The sequence below is a fragment of the Actinia tenebrosa genome, unplaced genomic scaffold (genome assembly GCF_029948245.1).
Source record: "Actinia tenebrosa isolate PJP-AT-01 unplaced genomic scaffold, QUT_ActTen_1.0 PGA_scaffold8__29_contigs__length_14323225, whole genome shotgun sequence".
Lineage (NCBI taxonomy): Eukaryota > Metazoa > Cnidaria > Anthozoa > Actiniaria > Actiniidae > Actinia > Actinia tenebrosa.
In genome coordinates, this window is record NW_028292585.1 from 13,325,898 (window position 1) to 13,344,458 (window position 18,561).

At 37.8% G+C, this 18,561-nt stretch overlaps 2 protein-coding genes across 2 annotated transcripts; one reads left to right on the top strand and one right to left on the bottom strand.

The window, feature by feature from the left end:
• The first annotated feature begins 402 nt into the window (after positions 1-402).
• Positions 403-7,264, top strand: LOC116292115 (delta(14)-sterol reductase TM7SF2). The gene is made up of 10 exons (XM_031699365.2): positions 403-694; positions 1,071-1,742; positions 1,897-1,951; positions 2,237-2,428; positions 2,696-2,799; positions 3,395-3,514; positions 3,941-4,109; positions 4,393-4,473; positions 5,032-5,154; positions 5,934-7,264. The coding sequence occupies exons 1-10, from the start codon at positions 530-532 to the stop codon at positions 6,092-6,094; spliced, it is 1,842 nt and encodes a 613-aa protein (XP_031555225.2). The 5' UTR covers positions 403-529; the 3' UTR covers positions 6,095-7,264.
• Positions 6,825-10,676, bottom strand: LOC116292116 (calmodulin). Its single transcript, XM_031699368.2, has 5 exons — positions 10,490-10,676; positions 8,889-8,919; positions 8,366-8,509; positions 7,789-8,031; positions 6,825-7,423 (listed from the first exon to the last, which is right to left on the bottom strand). The coding sequence occupies exons 1-5, from the start codon at positions 10,568-10,570 to the stop codon at positions 7,383-7,385; spliced, it is 540 nt and encodes a 179-aa protein (XP_031555228.1). The 5' UTR covers positions 10,571-10,676; the 3' UTR covers positions 6,825-7,382.
• Between the last annotated feature and the right edge of the window lie 7,885 nt (positions 10,677-18,561).

Genomic DNA, 18,561 nt, shown 5'->3' on the forward strand with positions numbered 1-18,561 from the left:
CATATTAAAAATTGCAATAAAGAATAATTGCTGATGAACAAGCCGAAAGACTGGGTTGGTGGGGGCTGGGCTGGACCACTCCATGCAATAAACCTCCAAGTCTGAGCACTCATCAGCACCACTTTTTTGGGTGCTCCAAATCTTTGAGATGCTGGCTTCATCACTGTCCTCTTATAGTACCAAAGTCGTGGATTTGAAAAGGAATTGGTAAAATTTGAGTTTTGATAGGACTGATAGGGTTTGATTATTCACGTTTCCTTGGCTGTTTTGGCTGTAGGTGGATTTCCTGTGGCTAGACTACCGCGAGAGATTGGTAACAAAAAATTCAAACAAACCAATCACGAAGCGCAGAAATATTTCTCTGCCAATCAGATCGTGTCCCGCTCTTTTTGAAAATGACGGTTGATCTGAAGCCACGATCTACATTAGACGTGAAAGAAAGATCCATGAAAGAAATACGAGGACTACTTATTTAGATTTATTCCTAGATTCATCATTTTTAGCTCAAGTAAAAAATCCCTAAAATAAAATGGTTAAGACTCGAAAGATTTTTGCTGTCGGAGAGCCGGTTTTCGCCAAATGGCCCGGGAGTACCAAGTATTTTGAGGCAAAAGTGGACGAAATACTCGATTCTGAATACCGCGTTACTTTCAAAGATGGAACGAGCATGGATATCGATAAAGCAGATGTCTATGTGAGTATTTTATGGGAAGTTCTCAGATTTAGTTATAAGTTAAACTTATGTAATCTGTAATAGATGTTTTGGTTTTGTCCAGGTGAAGAATTTCAGTTATTTGCGTTCTGTTGAGCAATATCGTCGCTTCATAAACATGAAATCAGTAATGAAGGAATTTGGTGCTAAAACAAATTAAATTTTCATTTAAAAAAATTTATTCCCTCAGCACTCTTTTAAATTATATTTTGTAAAAGAGCCTTTATAACTCAGAAATGATCTTATTAAGCCAGGAAGTAACAACTGTACATTTTCCCCGAAATTCTGCTAATCTAATTATCTTTTTGGAGGGCTGAAGCCAACTGACTGACTCTATGGATTGTTCTTTGTGTTTTAGAAAGAGGGTTATTTTCGTTCTCGATCTTCTTCTCCTGCTAGAAGAGGCAGAAGCAGATCCCCTGGTCGAAGGAGATCGCGATCGCGATCACGATCGCCAGCTAGAAAAACAAGTACACCGAAGCGATCAACAAGCGAAAGTCCACCTCGCAGGGCACGATCTCCTGGTAGATCAAGAAGACAGACCAAGACAGAAAAAGTTGAAGCTGAAATCAAAAAGGAAGAAACCAAAAAAGAAGAAAAAGAAGTTCAAGAAACCCCAGTTAAAACTTCACAGGTCAAACAAACAAGGTCAATCCCTCCCCAACAGGAAACTACTGCTACTTCTACTCGCCTGACACGGTCAGTCACTAAGCATTTGGTAAAAGAAGAAAAAGAAGCTTTGTTTGGTACGAAGAAACTGGAAGAAGAGATAAAAGAAAAATCACGCAAGTCTAGAAGACCAGCTTACGAGTTTGGAGGGCCTTTGGGGGTTTTCTTTCTCATGATAGCTTTACCAGCAGTAGTCTATGCTGTTTTCATCTGTAGTGGCAAGAAAAGCTCCTGTACCTTTAGGGACTATAAGGAGGTGAAGTTACCAAAAAAGTGGGATGCCTATTTTAACGAAGGCAGCTTGATAGTCGTTGGATGGATTGTTTTTCAAGCTATCCTGTATGCTATTCCAGTTGGAAGGGTAAGAATATAGACAATATTTCATTTTTTTTTAAATTTGGAAGCTAAAAACATTACATTAGGCTTCATTGTGTAATATATATCTCCACGTGTTTTAACTTTAAAAAGTTGAAAAGATCTTAATTGTTCTTTTGTTGATTAATTGTTTATACTAGATTGCTCAAGGTGTGGCTTTACCTGATGGACGCAGGTTGAACTACAGGACCAATGGTAGGGATTAAACCACAAAAATCATTCCTCCATCTGTTGCACATTGATGAATACCATCCATCGTTCACTCTTTCAAGTCCTATTTCAAATTCTCTTTAGTTTCTTATATCCTAATACTTTTACCAGTTTTGGAATGTTTTCCTTTAAACCTAGAAATTGAAATCTTTACAGCATGGGAGAGAACAAAAACTACTTCCATATGACAATCAAAGAGAAAAATGGATGCTCTTTTATCACTGGTTATAGAGTCTACTTCTAAAGCTTTTCAAATGTTTATTTTGTTAGGGTTCATTGCTCTTGTTTTCACCATGGCTTGTTTCCTCTTCGCGAAAAGCAAGAACGTCCCCTTTACGTACGTGTACGACAAATACCCTGCTCTAATAACATCTGCTACCATCACATCAACTCTGATTGCTGTGTTTGTGTACATCAAGGCAAAGAGAGAAGGAACTGGACTTTCTTCCACTGGAAACACAGGTAATTTGATTGGATTTCTAGGATAGACCTTCGATCCTCAGCCCCTCCCCAACCCTTGGAAATTACAATTCCCCTCCATGGGGGAGGTATGGATATTTTTTGGAACTACACTATGTACACTTCTCAGATCCCCAAGAAAATCAAAATGACATTTCCTCCATATTATACCCCACTCAAAACTATGCTCCACGGCCCCTAATAGTTCAATAGATCATCTGAGCTATATAATAAAAAAAAGCTAATACTAGTTATTTTTTTCTTGTTCAGGTAATGTTCTGTATGACTTCTTCATCGGACATCAACTCAACCCAAGGATTGGCAACTTTGACTTAAAGTTCTTTTTTGAAATGAGACCTGGTCTTATTGGTTGGGTAGGTATTGATTTATTCATGTAAATAATTATACAAACTAAACATTTCATTTGAAAGCATTTGATAATAAAGTTTATTTATATTTGATTGCCATTATATATATTCACTCTTGATAGCGATGACACTGGTGTGTGTCAAAACATTGAGTAAACTTGTCACCATAAACTACATGATGAAATAATGATGATGATGATAATGATAATAATAATAATAAGTAATATATACAGTATTTGTGTCCATTTTGTATCCGATATACAAAATCTCGGCATAATATCAAACATCTAGGTTAGTTTCTTTGTGTTTCACTAAAATTTTCAAAATTAAAGTGAATCTGGCCAAGAAAATCCAACTTAAAAGTTATGCAAATGAACACAATTTTGTATCAGATTTACAACACTCTTCATGGTTGTGATTTCTGTTGTGTTTTCCTCATGAATTATTAATGGTTCTGATAATAATTAATATGCTTCCAAAAATGAAAAATGTAGATATCAAATACAAAGTTAAATAATTTTTGAGGGATTTTTTTTTGTTGGCCTTTTTGTTGATTGGTCTGGTCTGTTTTCTCATGCCAATATATTTTTCTTTTGGACAGTTGATCATCAACTTTTGTCTGGCTAACCAAGAGTACAAAAACTACGGTGCCCTATCACCAGCAATGATCATGGTCTGTTCGTTCCAGCTGGTGTATGTTATGGATGCACTGCTATTTGAGGTAATTATTGAAAATGGGTGATCTGAATGTCTCCTCTCCCATGACCCCAGGGGGAGGACTGTAGGGGGGATTTGGTGCCCTATTACCAGCTATGATCATGGTCTGTATGTCCAGCTGGTGCATGTCATGCATGCCCTGATATTTGAGGTAATTGTTGATAATGGGTGATCTTCATGTCCCCTCTCCCATACCCCCAGGGGGGAGGGTACTAGAGGTGATTTGGTGATAAGAATGTGCCGCTATGATCACACTGCGATTTTTGGTCACACTTGCAATGCAAGAAACATCTAATATGACTTAGCCAGTACAAGAAAATATCCAAAATGCAACGTAAATTTAAAGAACTTTACACTAGAGAAATAAGTTGAACTAAAACATGATCAGATTTTTATCTCCTGATTCATCATGTTTTGCTTCCTATTTTAGGCTTCTATCTTGACAACCATTGACATTGTGCATGAAGGATTTGGGTTCATGCTGTCCTTTGGGAACATCGTTTTTGTGCCATTCATGTTCTCTCTTCAAGCAAAATACCTTGCAGATCATCAAGTGGACATTCCTTGGCCATTTATCGTCGCTATCATTATTCTCAAAGGTAATCGAACAGGATAAGATGTTTTTGAAACAATATGCGGAATTTTCTTTTCTTTTTGAATGAAGCATATTTAGATTTTTCAAGTGTAAATTATGACTTTCGTAAAAATTTTCTTGGGTTAATGGTAAAATGTTATAGTTCAGCCATGGAAGTAGTTAACTTTTCATAAGTTGATAGGCTCAGAGAGAATGCTAACCACCCTATTCGTATGAAGACTTTCAATTGCATTATTATTAATTAAATATTAATAACTATCAATAATTTATTTTTTCAAATCTCTCAGTTGTTGGCTTTGTTATTTTCCGTGGTTCCAACCTGCAGAAAGACTACTTCAAGCTTCAACCAAATGACCCTGATTTCCAAGGTACGTGCAAATGATATCTTTTGAAACATCTTGCTATAGTCTATACAACCACCTCTTGTCTTAAACTGCCGAGACAAGCTGCAATTGCAATGTCTACCACATCAAAAAGGTTTGAAATGGGTAAAAATCAGTATTAAATCCTGATTGGCTAGTCTGAATAGGATCATTGCATTGCGAGTAAACATGGGTTTAGGCGTGGAATTCCAAAAATGTTGCAAAAAAAAGTTCAAACTTTTTGATTTTTTGCAACAATTTTCGTTTTGTGAGATATCATTGCCGTCAAAGTTGCAGGGCATGATACACGCTGAAATTGTGTCTGGCGCTGGCAATGCAATGGAAAAATTGAGATTGCATTGACAGCGCCAGGGCATAAAAGTACTGATGCGAATACATTAAAATGTAGTCATACTTTTGCATGTTGCACTGTAATTAAATAAAGAAATAACACTCTTTGAAATGACAAGTGGTTTGTAGCAGGAAATCATTTCATACAAGATTGTATTCCCAATATATCTGCCTACGAGGGTTGAATTCCTTTGCTGGGTTTTTTTTTCGCAGACAAGGAAACAATCCTGACACCAAGTGGGACGAAACTGATGGTGTTTGGTTGGTGGAGGCTTGTTCGCCATCCCAATTACTTTGGTGACATTCTGATGGCTCTGTCCTGGTCTCTAACCTGTGGTAAGTCTTGTTGCATTTCCTGGACATTTTATTATAATTACTATCTGTACTAGCAGTACTAGTTGTGGACAGATGTAGATACCTGAAACTTGTCGTTAGATGTGTTGGTGTTGTTGTAGCTGTAACAGGAGCAACTGTTGTAGTTAGTGTTGGTGGTGATGTTGCTGATTTAGGGCAATGTTACACGAGGCATTCAAGCATAACCTGCAACACACCACCTTTGCAACACAAATTGTCAACGTTTCTGTTGTTGTTGTTGATGTAATTGTTATTGTTGTTGCTGCTGTAATTATTTGGTGGAAGTGTTGTGTAGGATAAATGGCACCTTTGTAGCGTAGTGGTGAGAGCGCTCGCCCCTGTTTCCCTCCCTCCACAAAAATTGATATTCAAATTCCAAATTTGAATTCACTGGAAGAAAAGTTTTTTAATGTCTCTGTCAAACCCCATTTATTTGTTTTTATTTTTTATTTATTTTATTATTACATAAACCACAACTATTGCTTCTGCAATATTGCAGTCGTTCACAACTACGTGCACTGAGTTCTTTTATAAGTGTTACCCATGTACAGTGGAAGGTAACATCCGATCTATTAGACCGTTCAAAGCATTTCTTTCAATATTGATATCATTCAAGGCTAAAATGAGAATATATCCGACCTAGTTGTAATTAGGAACGAGAATTGTTCCTTGTCTTAGATTCTAACCTTGTGAACGGGAATTGTGAAAAACTAAAGATTCGTGTTCTGAAAATTAAGTAAAAGTTATTTAATTTTTTCCAGGATTTTCTCACTTAGTTCCATGGTTGTACCCCATCTACCTCGTCTGCCTTCTGGTTCACCGCCAACGACGAGTCGAAGCCCTATGCCTCAAAAAATACGGCAAAAGCTACGAGGAATACTGCAGACGAGTTCCATACAGGATCTTTCCTCTTGTTTACTAGTAACAAGGTGTGAAGTGTTAAGCCTCTTACAGAAATACTGTATCCTTACGATAAAGACTTGCTAAAATAGCTCGTTTCTGATTTTGTGAAAAATACTACGGGAACTTGATGTGTACAAAATGCTAGACAATGAAGATTTTACTTCTAGTTAACTTATGTATAGTCAAACATTCTTCTCATACTTTTAATCCATCATGTATTCGATATTTTTGTATTCAGTGTTTTACTCGTTTTTCATGCGTTGTTGATATACAAACAACAACTGAAAATCTTTGAAATTGTCTTCCAAAAATGTTGAAGTAAAAGTAGAAGAACAAAGTAGAATAAGTTCTCTCTATTCTTTGTAACAAAGAATATTTCTTGAGCGTGCAGTATTTTCTCTCAATTTTTTAACGAAACATTTTTGCGCGAAAATTTGTACGCCTTTTGTATAAGTCCTAACAAAGAGAAAACCCAAAGTTATGCAGTTTTATGCGCTTAGAATCTTTTATTTGCCAGCCCTGTAAAGACTGAACAAGTCCACATAAAAGATAGTTAGACATGTGTAAACAAATGATTTTTTTCGTGATTTTTGCGACCTATTTTTCTCTTTGCGCATAAAAAACTTGAATGTAAGATTTTTGAACTTATGATTTCACAAAAGTTTATAACAAGTTTTAGAAAGACTTATAGAATTTATTTTAGAAAGTTCTTAAGTTTTAGATATTGTAAATAACACTTATTCCAAGCATTCGTATTGTTATAGATTTATTAATATTAGAAAAGTTTGGTTTTGTACTTCCTACGCATGCATGATCGGGACGCCGTTTTTGAAATAATTGGAATAAAACGAGATTTATCTCGCTCTATATGAACAGTAAAAATCTTTATTCTTTATTCCCAAGGAAGTAGAAAATAAAACTGTGTTAATACTTTTAATCTCATTTAGAGAGATTTTTTGTGAGTAGCGAAAGTGATGGGTCGATGTGCACCGTGATTGGCTAACGTGAAATCAGATTCCATTGGAAAGCCATATCAGTGTTATGGTATATGTAACGTGACGTAATTTACTTTCCAACTCGCACAAGCTTCCCTCTATGTGCGATCATTTCCATCAAATATATAATCTTGTGTATATCGTAATCTCCATTATTATCCTTGCATTTATCCAATAAAGGCATTTTAATCTAATGTTATATGTTATTTTCATATAGTTTTCTTGTCTTAAAAAAATTATGAATTTATATTTGGATACTACATCCCCATGCTAAGAAAATGTCTTTGACGATAACGATAAATATAAGTTAAGTTAGCTTTGCTCATTACGGTCCTTCAGTAGTCTCAAGAACTCTGAAATGAAAGATAAAACAGTTAACATTTTGCCATGACCGTGAAAACGGTACGGTAGCTTTTCGCACGAGCTTTTTGCTCTTCCAATCAGAATACTCAAACTTGGCACAATCAAGACATGGCACGTTCGCGCCGTACAATTCAGGCTTCGGGGGCTTTCGCTCTGAACTCTTTCACATTCAGTGGTCAGTTCAATTATTTTTGATGACCAGGATGCGGTCCTTGACACCGCTTTGAGGCAGGAATGTTGTGTTTTAGTCAAATCCTTGAAACTAGTTGTCTATCATCAATGCTACGTTCTGATTGGATGAGCTACTTAATTTTTCTTGGAAAAAGTTCCGATATTTCCAGATTTCTCGTTATACCTTCAAAGTTGATTCCGCCATCACCATCGATATCTGCTTGTTTTATCATCTCCTCTGCTGCATCGTCACTAAGTTCGCATCCCATACCCGACAGCACAAACTTCAGCTCATCAGCGCTTATCACACCGTTGCCATTTTTATCGAAGAGACTGAATGCTTCTTTCAGGTCTTGTTCAGAAGAATCTTCCTCGGACTTTTTTGCCATAATTTCCAGAAACTCTAGAAGGTCTATGGTGCCACTGGCTAGGAATGAAAAGAAAAATGATTAAATGGTTGCATGGATGAATGACTGAATGAATCGACATAGTGAGAGCTTGTGTCGATTCACTATTTTCCATACATTGGTTCACTGGGCAAAGACAAAGCGCTCAAGCGAGGTGCCAAGGTACTTTCAAAGGATTATTCAAATTTGAACCTTGCAACCTCGACTGAATGCTTTGTGTTTGAGCAGTGAACCGATGTATGGAAAATGATGAATAGAGGCAACAAAATCGCGCAAATTGTTTTGCATTGTAAGCTGAACCGTTTTTCGTCTTCACCCAGAGCGCGCAATAGCAGAGATCCTTCTGCTTCGTACCATCTCTATCAGCAACAGTCATCATTTCTTGCAGTTCTTTCGGTGAAGGGTTGTGGCCAATAGATCTCATAATCACCCCAAGCTCCTCGCAGCTTAGATGACCGTCACCATCTTGGTCAAAATCATTGAACGCCTTCGTATATTCTGCAAAAGAAATACGATGTACTAGTAATTCCAAGCTGTGCGAGGTTCACACACTCAACAACAGTCAAAATGTCAAATGGTATCAGAAAAGCATTTTTGAAACTAAGTGTTTGTCTCAATGGGTTTCTGTGGAGCGATGTCTATAGAATTTTCGCGCTAGAAACGCGTGCGTTCGCTCTCTTAGACCATCGAACTCTCCCCAAGATTTTGATGGAAGTGAGCATATATTTTTTTCTTCACTCTGCTTAGCCACTTTCCATTCTAGTTTATTTGGATTATTTCTGGGCCAAGAGATTCATAAATGGAAATTATATTCCCCCATTAGCTCCCATTAATAACAATTTTCTCGTGATACTGGTAGGATATCGTATACACATACCATTTATTTGCGCTTCTGTGAGCTTGAAGGCCTAGAATAAAAACATGGAGTAAGACAATATCAAAGTCATGCAGGCGCAAAAATTCCCTTTGCATACTTAATCTTTTCAGTGAAAGAAAAAACTCCAATACTGCTACTGTAATTAGTGCACAATGTCGAGCTATTATTTAATCGTACAAAGCCAAAGTAATTGGCAAAATATAACGAAAATTAAAAATAGTTTCTTAGTGATATTATGAAGGTTTACGTTGTAATTCCGGTAGAATATTTACCTTGCACGTTTGCAGAGCTCAAATCTAACCTCGCGGTCAGTAAACAATAACCGCTTAAGCATTTTTGTCACATTTACTGAGTGTACTATCTATGTTCTTTTTATTCCTTGGAACTGACTTTATAATAACGTCATATGAATTTAGCTTTTTACAATGTTATCCGGGATTTTATCACATTTTATTATCGATTTTTCAAAACTCTCTTGTTTTAGCTATGCGTACGCCATCTTGCTGAGCTATACTTTCCTTCGCGGTGGGATTCAATTTGTTCATCAGTACTAAGAAAACCTTCAAATTCTTACGGAATAATTCAAAAGATTCGCCATGCATCCCACTGTGGTTGATAAAGAGAGTCGTTTTGTCTGTATTTTCGACTCACATTCTTGTGTCTTGAATGTTACTATGAACAACCAAAACATTTAAAAGCAAGAGGAATAAGCCTGAAGTGAGATGACGCTTTGCCCCCGACTCTATACCATAATAGTTTTTAAAATTCTTTCATATTAAAATTTTTGATTCCTTAGAGAATACAGGTACAATAGTTATAATTAAAGAACAAAAGCAGTGTGAAAAGGATTATGGTCTAGAGACGGGGGTAAAACGTCATCTCGCTTCAGGCTTATTGTCTGCCTGTTCAAGGATTCAAACGTTGACCGTTCTATGGCGTTTGCACCTGTTCAAATCTGCCAAGGTCATAAATTTCCAGAGATATATCTATTGTGCAAGAGGATTGTATAACAAAACATCGCCTTTCAAATTCAATTATTTCTCAAACTATTTACTTTCTGCCAAAACATCATTGACGGGCCAAGTTTCCTAGCCTCGGGGGAAATGGCACAAAATTGCAACTTTGCAATTTGCGGTAAACCTCGAAAAAAATAGAAAACAAAGACAGTGTTTTAGATTTTTTTCTCCTAGTGAGCTACGACCTATAGACCTATAGTAGTATAGCAAATCAGAATGCAGAATCCATATCAGCTCGCCACAGGTTTGAAATCCCAATACTAGGAATAATTAGGCCTAATGAATTAATTATTGAAAGCAGGAGATAAAGAAAAACAAAGCTTTGCATGAATGTTATTTGTTTCACAAGTTATCTCAAACTGTAAAAAGTTATGATTTTTGTTTAGAACTTCTAAATGGATTGATAAACTTTCCTTCCTTGATTTTGAAATCACTATATTTTTTCCATTTCGAAATTAATTGCGTCAAGTAAACAAGAGAGAAGTTAACATATTAGACTGTCGAAATATATTTTTTTAAATTTACTTAATTTGAACTGTCTTGTACTGAAATTTAGTAGAATGATTTTTTAACCACAGGTCTCACCTTATTTTCTTCTTCGACTGAATTATTTTTATCTTCGTCGTCGCTCAGCGACGTATTTTTGGCTTGTAATTTTGACGACATTTTCAAATCGAGTTCTTTAAATATTTTTTGAACTAAATTTCTTTTTCGAGGATCAGAAATTAAACGTAAAACTAACACCAAAGTTTCGTCGACTTTGATAGCAAAGCAAACATAAGTTTTAATGCGTTTTTGTTTTTCGATTTCCGGAAGAAACTATGCAAATTCAAAGCAGTTTCCTATCGCCCGCAAACTCATCTAAAAACCCAGTGAGGTTAATGACAATCTTGATTGAAATATTTACTCACCATTTTCTTGGATTCTGTGGTTTTAAATGTCTTCAAGCCACTTTTCAAAAAAACCGAAAACACTGACAATCCAGGCGACGAGGAGTGACCACGAATCGAATAAACTGATACGTCAAAACATTTCACTCCTATATAGAAAATTCTACTGGTTTCTCTTTGTTTTCCATGAAGGTTTTGCGAGTCATTTTCTGGCAACATAATTATCCTCTCTGCTTCTGTTTTCTTTGTTTATTATTGATGCACAGCAAGAGGTTGTAGTGACTGATAGGTTTGTTGACTGAAGGGATTGACTCGCGCGGAGGCGGTAGTGATAGTCATTCAAATATTGCTAAAAATTATATAAGTTCCTCACGCAAGAAATAAATTAGCTTGATGATGATATTCGACGTTGGAGAGAGGAATTGGAAGTTACAATCCCCTGTCCTTCCCTCCCCTCCCCGAGGAAAAGTAATGACATTTTCCTAATGGACCCTGATCGACCACCAACTAGACAAAACATTTTTCTTATTTCAGTTCACGTGTCATTCTCTTGAGAATAAGATTCTTTGTTTGATCCATAAGATTCTTTGTTTGAGTTGTATCCATATTCATGTGTTGTTTGATACGTAATCGATTAAAAAGGAAATGATACTCTAGGGAATGACATGTGGTCTGAATGGGTTTGAAAACAGTAGTTTCACTACGAGCACACAGTTTGCCGATTGCGCGACTGAGTTTTCCAAGAAGCCTAGTTTAATTTTCGACGATTTCTCACCTAAAAAGAATTCTAATCCAAGTCATCTATCTTTTAGAGAAACTTCAAGCCATTTTACTTTGCTTGTGAATGTCAATTTAAAGTGTTTGTCTCAGTCCTCGGCACAAAATACGAACAACTCGCCGGTTCGTGATACTTTAGAAAATGTTTACATGACTGTCAAATGATAACACAGTATAGAAGGTATGCGCATGCGCGTAAACTCAGTTCATTTTCATTTTCCCTTACCAAGCATCCCACATGGAAAGGAGTGTTAATTGATGTTTAGCCATTACCAACACAGGCGACATATTTGGGTCTACTGGTCATAGCAAGGGGTTAATCATCTTTTGCAAGTAAGCTCACGATTGCCGATGGTTGGTGAAGTTTTTCTTTACAAGTCGGTGTAGAAATCAAGTCCAAGATCTGAGATTCACAGTTCAAGATTCAAGGCTCAAGATTCTCAAGACTCAAGAATCAAGATTTCTGAAGTCAAGAACTGGAAGTTGTATCCTCCTCCCTCTGTTGGATTATTCCCTAGGTTTGTCCTACTTCGACAACCTAGGAATATTTCCTTCAAGGGCGCTGATTATTAATATTTTTTTGGTATATTATTTTTTGGTCAAATATGTTCTCGGTACATAGGCCAAATACATTAGAATTAGGGCTTCCACGTCAATTACAGAAGCTTAGACAGCCGGTCACTAGGGATGAAATTATTGCGGCCATTGGAAAAGTTCTTGGGAACGAATTGCGTACTGCCATAAAATGTGTTCAGGTGTCTAATACAGGTTATTCTTGTAGAGTAACGTTTAAGGAGGAATCTCATAGACAAAGGGAACAGTTATTTACGAAAGGAATCTATATTAGGGGCTGTTTTTGCTTTTTCAATGGGGTTGAATCACCTCAACAAGTTGTGACGGTTTCAAACCTCCCTTGTGAGGTGGAGGATGACGACATCAAGGAATACTTTGAAAAATATGGGAGCGTAAATCAAGTGGTGAGAAATTTAGACAAATTTGGCTTTGAAACTGGAGATAGACGGCTTTTTGTGACATTAAATGAGCATATTCCTACGAGTGTTCTTTTGGACCCGTTTATTGCTCATATTAGATACCGTAGTCAGCCATTATGTTGTTTCTCATGCAACTGGTGGGGACATTCAAATACAAGATGTCCCCTAAAAGGTGTCTGCAACCGCTGTGGTGCGCAAGGTCACCATTCTTATGCTTGCTCGAAGGATCTTATTGAACCCCCTCGTTACGCTATAGATCGTCCTGAAGGACAGGACTTTCCGCAACATCCTGCTCTTTCTCTCCCAGAGGAGTCTCAAGAGTTGACAGAAAATATATCTCAGTCAGGTGTGATCACTGAAGTTGTACAGGAACCTACAGATTTGCGTTCTTCTTTGCAAAAGGATTCCTCCTCAGAAGTTATTTCTTCGCAACCGCTTTTTCCTAATCCTTCTTCTCAGGATTCTCTTCAAAATGTTGAAGTACTATCTCTGTCGTGTGATTCTAACTCTTCAATTTCCTTGGGAATATCTTTGTCCTCTCCTTCATTTAGTCATATGGTCAAACAAAACACGACGAAGGAAAAACCTGCTGAAGGGATGGACATTTGCTTTACTAATTTACGTAACCTCAAAAGATCTGTGGATCCAAAGGAGGTTATTATTCAACGTTCTAAAAAGAAACCCTAATTTTTCTTGCGTATTTATATAGTTATCTATATTTCTAATCATATATTGAAGGTTTAAAAAATAAAAAAAATAAAAAAAAAAGTGTATTGAAGTATGAATTGTTTACGTAATGTCATGTGTTATATGAATAATGTTACAAATAATGTTATGATTATTGAAATGTTGAAATTGATGGTTTATTAATAAGCAGTTATTCAGAATATTGAAACTATCATAAATACTTGTTGATTTTTGTTTAAAATGAGGGCTCTCACTATAAACATAAATGGTCTGCGAGAGTATGTGAAAAGAACAACATTTATTTTTTGGCTGTCTTCCTTATCTCGCCCGCCTGATATTGTGAGCATCCAAGAAACTCACTGTATTTCACAACAAGAACTCAATAATTGGTTTGATAATTCTCCTTATCTAGCTTTTGGAGATTTCAACACAAAGCATTCTGGTGGTACTGCAATTTTGTTAAAGCGTGCCTCTCCTTTTTCTGTACTTAAACAGTACTCGGGTATCAATGGCCGCTTCACTTATTTAGATGTCCAATATGACTCTTGCAAAGTTTCTATCGTCTCCCTGTATGCTCCCAATCACAATCCTGAAAGAGATGGTTTTTTGACACAAGTAAATGATAGGCTTGATCCTACGTCTGACATTCTCCTCTTAGGGGATTTCAATACGGTTTTTACACCTATTCTGGATCGTCGATCATTTAATTCTGTACTACCTGCTAGTTATGACAGTGTTACTGTCCTTCCCATCTTATTCCATGAAAATCGCTTGATTGACATTTGGAGGCACTGTCATCCTAGAACCCAAGAATTTACTTATATCAGTACTAATGGCATGGCTGCGTCCCGCATTGATATGATCGGACTTCCATTGCGTTTTGTTCCTCATGTTTCTGAGTGTAGTATTTTACCTTGTCCGCATTCTGATCACTCTGCTGTTTTCCTTGATTTCATATTGCCTGAAGTTCCACCCAGAGGCCCTTATTTTTGGAAACTCAATGTTAGTATTTTGGATAACGATGCATACGTGGAGCTCGTAAGGGACTTATGGAAGTCCTGGCAACCTCAGAAAGAGTCATGTACGTCATTGCTTGTTTGGTGGGATATAGGTAAAAGAAAGATCCAACAAGCCACCACTAGGTTTTGTTCCAAGTTATCTTTCAAACGACGGGCATCCAGGCATTCCTTGGAAGCTCAAGCAAGATCATTAAAAGTTCTGGTAGATGGGGGAGATCTCTCTGTTCTAAATCAATACCATAGTGTACTCAATGAATTAGAATTGTTTGATCGTGAGGCAGCCAAGGCGGCAGAAATAAGAGCTCGTACCAAATGGACTGAAGAGGGTGAGAGATCCACTTCCTTTTTCTTCCGTATGGGAAAGAAGAATAGGGCCAACAAAATGATTGATCTTATTCTAGATAGCAATGATCAATACGTTTCTGATCCTGAGAATTTGAGGCAGGCTTGGTTCTCTTTTTACAAGGGTTTATTTACTTCACAAGAAACTGATGAAACCATTGCAGATGATTTTATTTCTAACTTGGAACGTAGAATTCCTTTAGAAGTGAAAGATGTGTGTGAGGGTCCTTTGACCATGAAGGAATGTCTTGAGGCTCTTGAGGGGATGCCGTCAGGTAAAACGCCTGGTTTTGATGGTCTTCCCAAAGAATTTTATCTAAAGTTTTGGGATTTCATTGGAAAGGACCTGGTAGCTGTACTTAATTATGCCTTTAGGTGTGGTGTACTATCAGTTTCTCAGAGGAGAGGGATTATAACGCTCTCATATAAAAAGGGAGATAGATTTTTGATGAAAAACTGGCGTCCCATCTCCCTATTATGTACAGACTACAAGATAGCTTCAAGATCAATCGCGGGCCGTCTACGAAAAGTGATCGCTTATGTTGTATCTCCTGACCAGACCTGTTCGGTACCTGGCAGATTTATTGGTGAAAACATCAGGCTTCTTCAAGATGCTGTTACATATAGCAAAATAACTAATTCACCTCTGGCCTTATTGTCTTTGGATCAGGAAAAAGCTTTTGACAGGGTGGAATGGTCCTACATGCTCAGAGTCCTTGAAGGCATGGGGTTTGGACCTTCCTTTTGCTCGTGGGTACGCTTGTTCTATACTGGACCTCAGTCTTCGGTATTGGTAAATGGCTTCTTTACACCTTTTATAAATTTATCGAGGGGTGTAAGACAAGGTTGTCCACTGTCAGCGCCCCTTTACGTACTGATAGCCGAATCTTTAGCGTGTCGTATCCGTGCGTCAATCTATTTAAGAGGTTTGGTTCTTCCGCACCCTGATTATGAACCAGCACTTATTTCCCAATACGCTGATGACACGACCCTGTTGTGTACAGATGACGATGAAATATCCACTGTCTTCTCCATCTATGAGGAATATGAAAAGGCATCTGGGGCTAAGATTAATAAAGAGAAATCTAAAGGGCTTTGGGCAGGCTCTTGGAGAGGTCGTAGTGATCCTCCCATTGACTTGCAGTGGTCTTCAGACAGTATTCCTTGTCTTGGCACATGTTTAGGAAATGATGATGTCTCTCATCCAAATTGGGATGGTCGCTTAAACAAACTTTCTAGTGTACTAGATTCTTGGAAACATCGTAATCTTTCCTATTCTGGTAAGGCTCTTGTCCTGAATGCACTTGGCATGGCAGGTCTATTGTTTTGTGCCTCAGTACTAGCCATGCCAAACTGGGTCTTGGCGCAAGCTTCCAAGTGTACTTTGGATTTTTTTTGGTCGGGGAAAAAGCATTTGGTGTCACAAAACGTTCTTTTCCAATCCACCACTCAAGGTGGGTTTGGTTTAATTGATATACAATCAAAGGTGCGCGCACTTCATTGTCAGTGGATAAAGCGGTGGGCCCTGTCCCCATCGAAATGGTGTGCTTTCTTCTCCTTTTTTGTGGAGAAAGTATTTGGTGATGATTTACGTTCTGTTCTTTCATATCCTGCATATTATCCTTCTCATTTACTACCGGATTTTTATGCCTCACTTTTAGATGCTTGGGCATACGTCGGTGGCCATTTCTCAGTTCAATTGAAAACTTTTGCTATTCTGCGGTCCTCTGATGGTAGTGCATTGTCTATCTCATCTCTTACTACAAAATCTGTTTATTCAAATATCATTGAAAGGAATGTTATGCTTCCTAATTGCGTTCTGAAATTTCGCCCAATCTTTGGCGAGCTCTATTGGACGGACACATGGTCACAAGTGAACATTATGCCTTTGGATCGTCAAGTTCGTGATCTATCGTGGAAGATTTGCCATGGAGTGCTCTATACCTGTGATCGACTTGTCAAGTTTGGTATGAACATTGCTGATCCTTCATGCTTTTGTGGACATCCTTTGGAAACTCCAGTTCATTTATTCTTTGAATGTAACCTCATGCAAGAACTGTTACTATGGGCTCAGACCTTATTTCTGCGTGTTACTCCCTTGTCGCCATCCCTTCAATCTCGTCATATGCTATTTGGATATGACAATCATGAACGGCAGATTATTCCACCTGTTTTTTCCTATTTTCTTAATCTGTTGAAGTACTTTGTGTGGTTGGCTAGGAATGAGTATTGCTTTGAAGGTACTCTCCCTGTTGCCTCTGTGGTTAAAGCAAAGGTTGTGAAACGACTTAATATCCATCTGCTCTGTTACTCTAAACGTTCGGTTAGTCGAAAATCAAGGCGTTTTTTCAACAGATCCTGGAATGTTTTGGGAAAGTTTTCTCCGGATATTACTGTTATAACCTGGTCAGCCTAAAAGTAGTTTTCTTTGTCTTCTTTTCACTTGTACTTGTGTAACGTTTATGCAAGGGAAAACGTTGTGTTGGCTTGAATATACCTATGAAGTGTTTTGATGAGTATAATCCTAGGTAGACCAGGATGATACTCTATATGTAAATGATGTTTTGATTATATTTTTGTATTAGTGTTTATTGTAGTAATCTGTAGTGTGTAGGTCTACATGGGGGGCGGGGCTCATTACCCCGGCGTGTCTCTGGCGTCCATGTAGGACCCCCCCTTGCTAAAGACCACCATGCTGTCCCTTTTGCACATCTTGGGACACTGGTGCGAAGCTAAAACAAAAAGGGGTTAATCATCTACGGTCTAGGGGCCGACTAACCTCTCCCTTAGGCTTCGGCCGAGCTTCCTGATCAGTCTGTAATTCCTCCCGGGATAGCGGTGTTGGGGTCGAAATCTCCAGCGTAGCCGTAAGTCCATACGACGGTTCAGCACTCGATGTCTGGAAGTATGGTCCTGGTCAATGATTTAATCAATAAAACGAAACAAAAAAACGGTCTCCATCCTATTTCTTCTAAAAAGAGAAACGGAAAATTACTAAAATATCCTGGCCAATCTCAGATAGAGACATACACCTGTTCCAATGCCAGAGGCAATAGGCGAAAAGCGATATGATATAGGTCATTCCAAGATCCAATGATAGCTGAAATGCCCTGTGTTTCAGCTTCTTATTCTTGTCAAGAATATGGACCTTAGTGTTGTGACCGATTCAATGTTCTTTGTATTCAAAGAAACCATTTTCGCGTCGGAATGACCTATCGCCTTTGGCGATGACAACGTTCTTTGAAATAGATGTATACGACCCGGCCCAATATCTCAGTGAAAAATCCCTAAGATATAGCACGTGAGAGGGATTGCAAGATACAACATTAATAATCCTCCGGTTGCGCACTGCGTGGAAATACTGTTACAAGGTGGCAGCATAAAAGCGCCATTTTTCGCATGTTTTGTCGTTAGTTATCGCATGAGGGATTGCATGCGTTAGACAAATAATCAAAGATAACGTCTAGCGAAAATTAGCAACGAATATTAAGCATCCATCCGGGTGAAGTGATGTTGGGAAAACAAAGGGTCGAAATACAAGCCATCTTTTGATTTCTGTGTAAATATGAGGGTGGGAAAGTTCTGAATCCCTCCCTCAGGGCCCTGTCCTATCCATTAAGATTAATGTTCCTTGATTAAAAACTAGATCGCGGAACAAAAAACTTCGGAAAAGCGATGATCGAGAGGCAGGAAGGGTGACACAAATACTCGTATCTATCTCTATTTCTGATACCAATACGTCATTTGGAGGTCTAAATACAAACAAATTGTTAAGATTAAAGGAAAAACGGATTAGAAAGTATAGGAAAATACTGAAGTAAAGAAAAATAGATTTGTATAAAGAAATAGCGATGATGAGGAGTTGGCTTGTTGTCCGAGTTGGTTAGCGATATAAAGCAACATTTTCATGATTCGAGGGTTATCACAAGTGCAATCAATACAAAGCAATA

Bases quoted from the DNA above. Each gene is read 5' to 3' on its own strand.
- LOC116292115 (XM_031699365.2), top strand. From the start codon at position 530: ATGGTTAAGACTCGAAAGATTTTTGCTGTCGGAGAGCCGGTTTTCGCC. The intron at 2,800-3,394 runs GTAGGTATTGAT...TCTTTTGGACAG, and splicing joins GACCTGGTCTTATTGGTTGG to TTGATCATCAACTTTTGTCT. The intron at 4,110-4,392 runs GTAATCGAACAG...CAAATCTCTCAG, and splicing joins CGCTATCATTATTCTCAAAG to TTGTTGGCTTTGTTATTTTC.
- LOC116292116 (XM_031699368.2), bottom strand. From the start codon at position 10,570: ATGTCGTCAAAATTACAAGCCAAAAATACGTCGCTGAGCGACGACGAA. The intron at 8,510-8,888 runs GTATGTGTATAC...TTTCTTTTGCAG, and splicing joins CACAGAAGCGCAAATAAATG to AATATACGAAGGCGTTCAAT. The intron at 8,032-8,365 runs GTACGAAGCAGA...TTTCATTCCTAG, and splicing joins GACTGTTGCTGATAGAGATG to CCAGTGGCACCATAGACCTT.